Here is a 12,524-nt window from a genome sequence, read left to right as displayed (position 1 = left end):
AGGGGTCTTGATAGTGTGGATGTGAAAAGGATATTTCCTCTTGTGGGAGAATCTAGAACTAGGGGTCACTGTTTAAAAATAAGGGGTCACCCATTTAAGACAGAGAAGAAATGTCTTCTCAGAGGCTAGTGAGTCTTTGAAGCTCTCTTCTTAAAAGTCGGTGAATCTTTTTAAGGTGGAGATAGATAGATAGATTCTTGATGCGCAAGGGGGTAAAAAGTTATAGGGGGTTGCTGGGAATGTGGGGTTGAGGTTACAATCAGATCAGCCATGATCTTATTGAATGGTGGAACAGGCTCGAGGTCAGGTGGCCTACTCCTGCTCCTGCTCCTAATTTGTATGTTTGTACGTAAACCCAGAACTCAAGCTGCTGCAGCTAATGACACTTCCTGCACATCTGGTTATCAAGGACACGAGAAGTGTCCTGGAATTCCCACATCCTGCTCAATGACCCGCTATTCCTCTATATGTGACACTATTAAACTACTTTTTACATAAATAAAGACTCACCAGCTACTGAGCTGCTTCTCATTTTATAGGAAGATTAACTGAAATGTTTTTATTTAACATTTATGATCTTAAAACCCTTAGATTATTCCTTTCTGTCTCTCTGCACTCTGATTGTGATGTCATTCTGACATGTTTGATTTAGCTCCTGGCAATTATTTGAATCTGACCTCTTGGCGTTCTTCTCGAGTCTCGGTGCTGCTCTGACTCCTTTATATCCGGCATCTGATCCCCAGCTCTGGTCCTTCCTATCCGGCCTTCGATCTCTTGGCATATTTCTTGAATTCCTGCTCATTTATATTTAGACTCTGATGATCAGTGATGCTGATCTGCTTCACAGTGCTCTGATCCTGGTCTGTTTCACTCTGCTCCCAACATGCTTCACACTTTTCCTTGTCTGCTTCCTGCACATAAAACAAGTAAATTAGCATTGTATAATATTGAGTTTGCTGGATGAGTTTTCATGTGTTGGTAACTATATGTGATGCTATTCCTAATTTCTGTCTTTTTCAGCATGTATTGAAAAAACTTCTGGCAATTACAGAACTGTTGCAGCAGAAACGAAACCAGTATTGTGCATCCAATAGGTAGCAGCCTTCCTGTTCAGAGAATTCTGCATGGATTAACATGTCCCAAGTTTGTCAGAGGGCAACTCACAGCAATCTCACTTTCTTTTGTTACTTCTGAAATAACACCCATGTACAACATTCCTTCTAGCGTGTGAACTATGCAACAGAAAAACAGCTGGTTGATGTTTGCATCAGTAACTTAGCTATTTGTGCAGGCCACTTCTTGCACTTCCTTCTCTGAACCAATCACTAGCCGCTGAGCCTTGATGTACCAGTCATCTTTCACAAAGCTAGGTGAATCGACAACATAGACTTTTAAGGTGTTTAATATTTCAAGTTGCCAAAGTTCCCAAGATCTATCCAGAGCTGCAGTATGAAATGCCAGTCAACTGACAAGATGAACAAGTTGAACTACTTGTGTTTGTTATAACTGGAGTAAGGGCTGTAAAGTGTTTATACTGTAATTTCTGACTGACTACTTTTATGGATAAGATTGCTTACATCTTTAATCTCTGGTTATATTTATAGTTTGTTGGAAATGTCTTTAAATACCAAGGTTCCTCACTGAAGACTGGTTATTTTATACTCTAGAAAAGAATTCTGCAACAAGCATTCATTGCATGATGAATGTGCAGAGAGATCACAGCAATTGTTGTGCCACTAATTTTGATCAGTTTAATTACACTGTATGATTGGCTGAGTCTTCCATTAAAGACGATAGTGAGAAGTTCTGTTAAAGTTACTTAATCAAAAGCTTTGTATGTATAATGTTTACAAATGTAAACAAATTCAATAGTTGAATAAATTTATTGATCATTGTATTGAAAATGCATGCACTTATTAAACCATTTTGTAAAGTAGCCTGTTACTTTTGACTTTTTGTTTCAATAAATGAAAAGCAATGTTGAAACCAACACCAGTTCAAACCCATTCAACTAATCTATTTTAATGATATTGGACTTCAGCTACCACAGTCAAAACTTTATCAGGAAGGAACATGGTAACTATGTTGAATTGTGTGATGTAAATATTGTTTCTACTACTTGTTTAAATGGTTATTTCTCTAACATATTTCAAAGTGAGCCATTAAACTGATTTCCCCCATATGCTGTTTACATCTAGCTAAAGGTTAAATATCACTATTCAAAGAGCAGACAATCCCTGCCTAAGATGCTAGCCTATATTTATCCCTCACTACAGACTCTGCTCCCTGTTGTTTTCGGGACTTTGGGTGCAAATTGGCTACAAAGTTTCTTATATTACAACAGTGGCTATCAACGTTCTGCCCCACCAATTTTTCATTTTGTTTGAATGCGAGATATTTACATTTGTTTGCATAGATGTGCGCGTGCAGTTTTTTAAATAAATTTGGAGCAGCCTGTATTTGAGGTACATTCACAATTGCCGCATGGTGTGCGACTTACAAGGGACACTGATTCAGTCAATTCAATTCATTCAAGAAACAGCTGAAACTATTTGGTGCAGCAAATGCTATGGGCCCAGATAAACTCCCAGTTGTAGTGCCAAAGCCTTGGGCTCCAGAATTAGCCACATCCTTAGTTAAGCTGTTCCAGTGCGGCTACAACACTGGCATCTCCCCTACAACGTGGAAAATTGCCCATGTGCACAATAGCACTGTCGACTAGATGCACAACAAATCCACTCCAGGCAATTAACACCCCATCTGTCTACTCTTAATCATCAGTAAAGTGATGGAAGGTGTCATCAACATCACTATGAAGCCATAACTTGCTCACCAATGCTCAATTTGGATTCGACCAGGATCACTCACTTCAGACCCTATTGCAGCCTTGGTCCAGACAAAGAGCTGAATTCCAGAGGTGGGGTGGGAGTGACTGCTCGTGACATCAAGGTAGCATTTGACCAAGTGGCATCAAGGAACCCTAGTAAGATTGAAGTCAGTAGGAACTGGCAAAAAAAACTCCACTTGCTGAAGTCATCTTGTTAGCATAATGGAAGATGGTTGTAGTTGTTGGAGGCCCAATCACCTCAGGCCCAGGGCCTCAGTGCAGGAGTTCTTTGGCAGTGTCCTATCTTCAGCTGCTTCATCAATGAACTTCCCTCCAACATAAGGTCAGAAGTGGGGATATTAGCTGATGATTGCAGTGTTCAGTGCTGTTCTTAACTCAGATAATGAAGCACTCTGTGCCCACATGCAGCAAGATCTGGACAACATTCAGCTTTGGGATCATAGATGCAAGTAACATTTCTGCCACTTAAGTGCAATGTCCATATCCACCAAGAGATACCATCTCCCCTAGACATTCAAAGGCATTACTATTGGTGAATCCCCCATCAACATCCTGGGGATTACCATTGACTAGAAACTTAACTAGAACAGTGACAAATATTACAAGAGCAGGTCATGAGACTGGGAATTCTGTGACTTCCGAAAACCTTTATATCATCTATTTATAGAAATAAACCCCACTTGCCTAGACGAATGGAGTTCCAGCAACACTGAAGAAACTCAACACCATTGGGCCAATCAGCCCACTTGTTTGGTACCCCATTCACCACCTTAAATATTTACTTCCTTCACTACCGGTGCACAATATCTATGCACTGGAGAAACTTGCCAAAGCTTCTTTGACAGTGCTTTCCAAACCTGCAACCTCTACCACCTTGAAGAACATGGGAGCACCACTATCTTAAGTTACCCCTCCCAAGCCACAGACCATCATGAATTGGAAATATATTGCTGTTACTGGGTCAAACTGGAACATCATTCTAACAGCATGTACCTACACCAAAATGACTGCAGCAGTTCAAGAAGTCAGCTCATCACCACTTTCTCGAGGTAAATTAGAGATAGGCAAAGATGCTGATCTTGCCAGTGATGCCCAAATCCTATGAATAAATTTTCAAAAGTAACTATACTTCAAAAGTACTTAATTGGCTAAGTGCTTTAGAAAGATACTATATAAATGCAAGTTTTTTTTACTCATGTTCACAATGTATGTAGATGCACTTAACATTTTGTATGTTTGTGGTATAACGATAATTTAAAAAAAAATATGCAAGTTTTTTTAAAATCATGTATGCTTTTCTTTCTATGTTATGAATGTTGGTAGATGTTTGATGGCTAAAGCTACAAATGTGAAGTTCATTTACCTGTATTGTGATTTCTACTAAAACACTGGTTTAAACTAAGATTAAAAGATAACTTACTGCAAGATTAGGGTGATGAGAGAGTGACTGCCCTTGATATCAAGGCAGCATTTGACCAAATGTAGCATCAAGGAGCCCTAGCAAAACTGAAGTCAATGGGAATCGGGGAGAAAAATCTCCACTGGTTGGAGTCATACCTAGCACAAAGGAAGATGGTTGTGGTTGTTAGAGGTCAATCATCTCAGCTCAAGGACATCACTGCAGGGTTCCTCAGGGTCCTAGGCCTAAACATCATCATCTGCTTTATCAGTGACCTTCCTTCCATCATAAAGTTAAAAGTGGGGATGTTTGTTGATTGTGCAATGTTCTACAGCATTTGCGACTCCTCATACTGAAGCAGCCCATGTCCAAATGCAGCAAAACCTGGACAATGTCCAGGTTTGGGCTGACAAATGGCAAGTAACGACAGTGCCACACAAATGCCAGGTATTGACCATCTCCAACAAAAGAGAATCTAACCACCCCTCTTAATATTCAGTGGCATTACCATCGCTGAATCCCCCACTATCAACATCCCAGGAGTTACCATTGACCAAAAACCGAATTGGACCAGCCATATAAACACTGTGGCTACAAGAGCAAGTCAGAGGCTCAGAATCTTGCAGCAAGTAACTCATCTCCTGACACCCCAAAGCCTGTCCACCCTCTACAAGGCACAAGTCAGGAATGTGATGGAATACTCTCCACTTGCCTGGATGAGTGCAGCTCCAACAATACTCAAGAAGCTTGACACTTTCTAGGACAAAGCAGCTGGCTTGATTGACATCCAATCCACAAACATTCACTCCCTCCAACACCAATGCACAGTGGTAGCAGCGTGTACCATCAACAAGATGCACTACAGGAATTCACCAAGGATCCTTAGCACCTTCCAAACCAATGACAGCTATCACCTAGCTATATGGGCTATATGACAGCTATATGGGCAGCAGATGCATGGGAACACCACCACCTGGAAGTTCCCCTCCAAACCATTCACCATCCTGACTTGGAAATATAACACTGTTCCTTCATTGTCACTGGGTCAAAATCCTGGAACTCCCTCCCTCACAGCACTGTGGATGTACCTACACCACATGGACTGCAGTGGTTCAAGAAGGCAGCTCACCACCACCTTCTCAAGGGCAATTAGGATTTTTGCCTCTACCACCCTTTCTGGCAGTCCACACCTCCACCACCCTCAGGTGAAAAAGTTTCACAACACCCCTCTAATTCTTCTACCACTTTAAATCCATGACCTTTAATTATTGTCCTCTCTGCTAAGGGAAATATGTCCTTCCAAGTCACTCTATCTGTGCCCCTCATTATTTTATACTTCTTAACTGAGTCTCCTCTCAGCCTTCTGTCTTCCAAAGAAAACAACTAAAGCCTACCCAGTCTTTCCTTGTAACTAAAAATCTACAGTCCTGGTAAATCTCTGCACCCTCTCCAGTGCAATAACATTCTTCCTGTAATGTGACCAAAACTGGATGTAGTACTCTAGGTGCGATCTGACAAGTGTTTTATACAGTTCTATCATAACCACCCGGCTCTTATATTCAATGCCTCGGCTCGTAAAGCATCATATGCTTTCCTAATCACCTAATCTACCTGCCTGCTACCTTCAGGGATCTGTGAATATGCAATTCTTTGTTTCGCTACACTGCTCAATATCCTACCATTTATTATGTATTCCCTTGTCTTGTTTGCTGTCCCCGAAACACTTCTCCAGACTGAATTCCACTTGCCACTTTTCTGCCCACTAGATCAGCCTATTGATATTTTCTTGAAATCTACAGATCTCTTACTCAGCTAATTTTTGTATCATGTGACAACTTAATCATAGCCCTTGCAATTATGTATTAATGATTTAGAGATAATTGTAAAAAGGAAAGAACCTACTACTGAGCCCTGCAGGATCCTACAGGGAAGTTTTCCAGTAACATAAAACACCTATCATTCATTACCCTCTCCTTCCAGGCATTGAGCCAATTTTGGATCCAAATTGCCATTTTCCTTTGGATCTCATAGCTTTTTACTTTTTTGACGAGTCTCCCATATGGGACCTTGTTAAAAATCCTGTAGAACTTAAAAACAAAAAAGGAGCAATCACATTGCTGGGAGTACTATAGGGCCCCAAATAGAGAGAAATAGAAGAGCAGATATGTAGGCAAATTTCAGAGAAGTGTAAAAATAATAGGGTAGTAATAGTGCGGGATTTCAACTTCCCCAACATTAACTGGGTTAGTTATAGTGTGATAGGTTCAGAGGGAGCGAAATTCTTAAAATGCATTCAGGAGACCTTTTTAAGCCAGTACTTAGAAGGTCCTACAAAAGACCTGGATTTAATTTTAGGGAATGAAGCCAGGCAGTGGTAGAGGTATCAGTGGGGGAGTATTTTGCAGATAGTGATCATAACTCTGTTAGATTCAAGGTTGTTACGGAAAAGGACAAGGTTGGGCCAGAAGTCAGAGTTCTAAACTGAGGGAAGGCAGATTTTAATAAGATCAGATATGATTTGGCCAGAGTGAACTGGGAGCAGCTACGTTTAGATAAACCTGCGTCAGAGCAGTGGGACTCATTCAAGAAGGAAATAGGGAGAGTAACGGGCCAACATATTCCAGTAAAGACAAAGGGTGGGGCCAGCAAATCCAGGGAACCCTGGATGTTGAGGGATATACAGGATTGGATAAAGAGAAAAAGGAAGGGGCAGATACCGATGGCTCAAAACAGTGGAAACCCTAGAGTGTAGAATGTGTAGGGGGGAACTTAAAAAGGAAATTAGGAGAGCAAAAAATGTGCATGAAAAAACATTGGCAGGTAAAATACAGGAAAATCCAAAGTTATTTTACAAGTACATTAAGAGTAAGAGGATAACCAGGGAAAGAGTAGGGCCCATTAAGGACCATAGTGGTAATTTGTTTATGGAGCTAGAAGACATAGGTAGTGTTCTAAATGAGCACTTTGTATTGGTGTTCACATGTGAGGGGGATGATGTGGGTATGGAAATCAGGCAGAAGGTCTATGATATAATTAAAGAAATTAGCTTGGAAAGAGAGGAGGTTCTAAGTGGTCTGGCAGGCTTAAAAGTAGATAAATCTCCAGGCCCAAACAAAATGTATCCCAGGCTGTTGAGTGAGGCAAGGGAAGAGATAGCAGGGGTGCTGGCAATAATTTTCAATACCTCTCAGACCACAGGAGAGGTGCCAGAGGACTGGAGGACAGCCAATGTGGTACCGTTATTCAAGAAGGGAGGAAGGGATAAACCAGGAAACTACAGGCCAGTCAGTCTAACCTCAGTGGCGGGGAAACTATTAGAAGCAATTCTGAGGGACAAAATTAATCTACACTTGAAGAGGCAGGGATTAATCAAGGACAGTCAGTATGGTTTTGTTAAGGGGAAGTCATGTCTGACCAATTTGATTGAATTTTTCAAAGGGGTGATCAGGTGCGTAGATGTGGGCAATGCATTTGACATAGTCTACTTGGACTTCAGCAAGGCTTTTGATAAGGTCCCACATGGGAGACTGATAATGAAGGTAAGAGCCCTTGGGATCCAAGGCAAATTGGATGAGTGGCAGGAGGCAGAGGGTGATGATCAAGGGGTGTTTTTGTGACTGGATGCCTGTGACCAGTGGGGTTCCACAGGGATCGATGCTGGGTCCCTTGCTATTTGTAGTATATATATACACTTTTGACTTGAATGTAGGAGGGTTGATCAATAAACTTGCTAATGACACGAACATTGGTGGGGTGGTAGAAAGTGAAGAGGATAGCCTTAGATTACAGGAGGATATAAACGGGCTGATCTGTGGCAAATGGAATTTAATCCGGATAAGTGTGAGGTGATGCACTTGGGCCGAACAAACATGGCATGGGAATATACGATGAATGGTAGGACCCTGGGAAGTACCGAGGATCAAAGGGACATTTTCATGCACATTTTTTGCTCTCCTAATCTTTTTAAGTTCCCCCCTACACATTCTATACTCCTCTAGGGCTTCCACTGTTTTGAGCTGTCGGTATCTGCCCCTTCCTTTTTCTCTTTATCCAATCTTGTATATCCCTCAACATCCAGGGTTCCATTGGCTGTACTGTGTGACGTCCACCGGCCCTTTAAGGTAGTGGGACAGGTAGATAAGGTGGTTAAGAAGGCATATGGGATACTTGCCTTTATTAGCTGAGGCATAGAATGTAAGAGCAGGGAGGTTATGCTGGAACTGTATAAAACGCTGGTTAGGCCACAGCTAGAGTACTGTGTGCAGTTCTGGAATCTGCATTATAGGAAGGATGTGATTACAGTAGAGAGAGTGCAGACGAGATTTACCAGGATGTTGCCTGGGCTGGAGAGTTTTAATTATGAGGAGAGATTGAATAAATTGGGGTTATTTTCCCTGCAGCAGAGGAGATTGAGGTGTATAAAATTATGAGGGGCATAGATAGGGTAGACAGGAAGGAAATTTTCCCCTTGATGGATCAATAACCAGGGGCATAGATTTAAGGTAAGGAGCAGGAGGTTTAGAGGGGATGTGAGGAAGATTTCTTTCATCCAGAGGGTAGTGGGAATCTGGAACTCACTGCCTGAAAGGTAGAGGCAGAAACCCTCATAGCATTTAAGAAGTATTTGGATGTGCACTTGCGATGCTATGGCATACATGGCTATGGGCCTAGTGCTGGAAAATGGGATTAGAATAATTAGGTACTTGTTTGACCAGTGCAGACTCAATGGCCGAAGGGCCTTTTTCTGTGCCGTGGATCTCTATGGCTATAAAATCCCTGTAGACTGCATCAAAGCCGCTACCCTGACTGACATTCAGTAGAAAGGATACGATGCAGAAAGAGTCCGATCAGCCCATCGTGTCTGCGCCAGCCAAAAAAGAGAAAGAAAAGAAACCAGCCCTCATTTTAATCCTACTTTCCAGCACCTGGTCCATAGCCTTGCAGGTTACAGCACTTCAGGTGTAGATCCAAGTACCTTTTAAATGAGTTGAGCGTTTCAGCCTCAACCACCATTTCAGGTAGTGAATTCCAGATGCCCACCACCCTCTGGGAGAAAAGGTTTTTCCTCATGTCCCCTCTAATCCTTCTACCAATCACCTTAAATCTGTGCCCCCTGATAATTGACATCTCAGCTAGGGGAAACAAGTCTTTCCTGTCTACCCTATCTAGGCCCTTCGTAATTTTGTGCACCTCAATTAGGTCACCCCTCAGCCTCCTCTGTTCTAAAGAAGACAACTCTAGACTACCCAATCTTTCCTCATAGTTGCAGTTTTCAAGCCCTGGCAACATTCTTTTAAATCTCCACTGAAATTTCTCCAGAGCAATTAGGTCCTTCCTGTAACGTGACCAGAACTGTACACAAAATTCCAGCTGTGGCTTAACCAGCATTTGATACAGTTCCCGCATTACATCCCTGATTTTGTATTCAATACCTCATCCAATAAAGGAAAGCATTCCATATGCTTTACCAACTTATCCATCTGCCCTGCCACTTTCAGGGACCTGTGAGCATCCACTCCAAGGTCTCTCACTTCCTCAGCCCCTCTCAATATCCTCCTATTGAGTATTCCCTGCTTTTTTTTGTCCTCCCCAAATGCATTACCTCACACTTTTCTAGATTGAATTCCATTTGCCACTTCTCCGTCCACTCAACCAAACCATTGATATCATTCTGGAGTCAACACTATCAAATACACAGCCAATTTTTGTGTGATCTGCAAATTTCCCAATCATGCCTCCCACATTTAAGTCCAAATCATTAATATATTCAACAAACAGCAAGGATCCCAATACTGTGGCCTGTGTAACACCAATAGAAACCGCTTTCCATTTGCAAAAACATCCATAGACCTTTGCTTCCTGTCACTGAGCCAATTTTGGATCCGACTTGCCATCTTCCCCTGTATCCCAGATCTCACTTTCTTGACCAGTCTGCCTGCAGGACGTTGCAAAATGCCTTACTGAAATCCATGAAGACAACATCCACTGCACTACCCTCCTCAATCCTCCTAGTTACTTACTCAAAAAATTCTAGTTAGTAAGTCACAATCTTACCCTAACAAAACCATGCTGACTATCCCTGATCAATCCATGCCTTTCTAGGTGACAGTTTATCATGTCTCTCAAAATCGATTCCAATAATTTTCCCACCACCGAAGTCAGGCTGATCAGCCTATAATTAGGCTTATCCCTCGCACCCTTTTTAAATAATGGTTCAACATTCACAGACCTTCAATCGTTTGGTTACCTCACCTGTATCTAATGAGGATTGGAAAATGATCCTCAGAATATCCGCTATTTCCTCCCTGGCATCTTCTACATCAAAGGATACAACCCATTCGGCCCTGGTGATTTCTCCACCTTCAATGATGTCAGTCCCTCCAGTGCTTCCTCTCTCATTATGCTTATTGTATCTAATATTTCATACTCCTCTTTAACTAGAATGTCTGCATCATCCCTCTCCTTAGTGGAGACAGAGACCAAGTACTCATTGAAAGCCCTGCCCACATCTTCAGCATCAATGCATATGTTACCAGGTAGTCTCTGATAGGTGCTATTCTTTCCTTAGTTATTCTCTTGCTTTTAATGTACTTGTTAAAACGTCTTTGGGTTTTCTTTGATTTTGCCTGCTAATATTTTTTCGTATCCTCTCTTTGCTTTCCTAATTTCCTCTTTTTCACTTCACCCTGTACTTTCTAAGCTCCTCTAGGCTTTCTAAAGTAGTAAGCTTTTTGTGACTGTCATAAGCTTTCTTCTTCTGCTTTATCTTACCCTGCATGCTTCTGGATAACCAGGGGGCTCTAGATTTGGCAGTACCACCCCTTTTCTTTGTGGGGCATGTCAACACTGTGCCCATAGAATCTCACTTTTGCATGCCCCCACTGATTTGACACTGTTTTCCTTTCTAGTAGCTGTATCCAGTCCACTTTCGCACGTTCACCTCTCAGCTTTGTAAAATTTGTCTTCCCCCAATTTAGAACATTTACTCCTGTTCTATCTTTGTCCTCTTCCATGATGATGCTAAATCTAACTATATTATGGTCACTATCTCCAAAATCTTCATTCCTTATTATCTCCTCAAAAAATTCAATCCAATTCATCAGACACCACTTTAGCTTAACAAATTCATACTGACCGTCTTTCTGCATGTTTTTAAATGACTATTAATACTGTCCCTCAGAATTTTTTTCAATAATTTACCCAGTACTGCAGTTAGGCTAACTGGCATGTAACTACTGGATCTATCCCTTTGAAAACAATGGCAGAACATTAGCTGTCCTCTAGCCCTCAGACACCATGGGGGGAATTTTCCTACCCCCTGGTGTCGGGCGTTCTCGGCAGCCTGAGTGGACAATATGGCAAGAAGGCCAGAAATTGGCTTCACAACATTGTGAAACCAGTTAGCGATCATCCACTCAGCCCATCGATTGGGGATGGCACATTTCCCACCATCAGACGTCGGGAACCTCACTGTAATACATCTGCGTAGCTTTATAAGACCAAACCGCAAGAATCATCCCCCCTCCCATGTCGGCGTGTTTCACAACAGCATATATAAAGCCTTCAATTTGCGGGCTGCATTTTGAGGGGAACTCGGAGGTGAGTGCATATTAATGTTGCACAATGCTCACGAGGGTCGCCTGTTGGACTTCAAGGTTTATTCACGTTGGAGGGGGTGGGAAAGGACTGTCCTGTGGTTGAGGCACATTGGAGAGGGGGTCAAGGACTGCCCTGTGGTGGAGAAGGTAGTGCACAAGCACGTGCAGGGCGGGGGGGAGGGAAGCAGCCATACCTTTTATAAAGTGACCGTTCCTCTGCAGCTGAGACAGTTCAGATGCAGCCAAATTGAAATGTGTGGAGTCGGGCCTCTACCTTATCTGCTAGAGTAACATAGAGCTATGAAAGTGCCACCAAGTGCTCCAGAGCTTTTCACCCTCAGGCACAGGCTGCAAACTAATGAGCATTTTGGTGGACTGCAGGACAGTTGGATGACTGGGCACGTTGTACAATCTCCTTGCTAAAGCTGGTCATCGAGCAGTCACTGGTGGAGATGCTCACAGCCCCTAGCAATGTCATCATCCTGGTTTGGACCAGTCTCCCTCATGGTTCAAGTTAACAGTGCAGCAATGCAGTGCAGGTTAGGAAAATGCCTGCACCTGAGCTGAGACCACGGCATGCAGTCCAATGGGCAAAGCTGCCAACAACTGGTCTGGTGTAGTGGGATGGGCTTTCAGACAGCCATGCAGCACACTGAACTCTGGCCATCCAAGTGCTGGC

The 12,524-nt window shown here is 42.5% G+C and overlaps 1 protein-coding gene across 1 annotated transcript in view; it reads left to right on the top strand.

The window, feature by feature from the left end:
• LOC121277424 (ras GTPase-activating protein 1-like) overlaps positions 1-1,936 on the top strand; it is a 218,317-nt gene extending 216,381 nt beyond the window's left edge. The window contains exon 25 of the mRNA XM_041186867.1: positions 1,021-1,936. Coding sequence (XP_041042801.1) covers positions 1,021-1,098 — 78 coding nt within the window. The 3' untranslated portion in view covers positions 1,099-1,936. The remainder of the gene's footprint in view (positions 1-1,020) is intronic.
• The last annotated feature ends 10,588 nt before the right edge of the window (positions 1,937-12,524 follow it).

The sequence above is a fragment of the Carcharodon carcharias genome, chromosome 4 (assembly GCF_017639515.1).
Source record: "Carcharodon carcharias isolate sCarCar2 chromosome 4, sCarCar2.pri, whole genome shotgun sequence".
NCBI classification, from domain to species: Eukaryota; Metazoa; Chordata; class Chondrichthyes; order Lamniformes; family Lamnidae; genus Carcharodon; species Carcharodon carcharias.
Note: the sequence above shows the minus strand (reverse complement) of the source record. Positions and strands in the feature narration are given on the sequence as shown.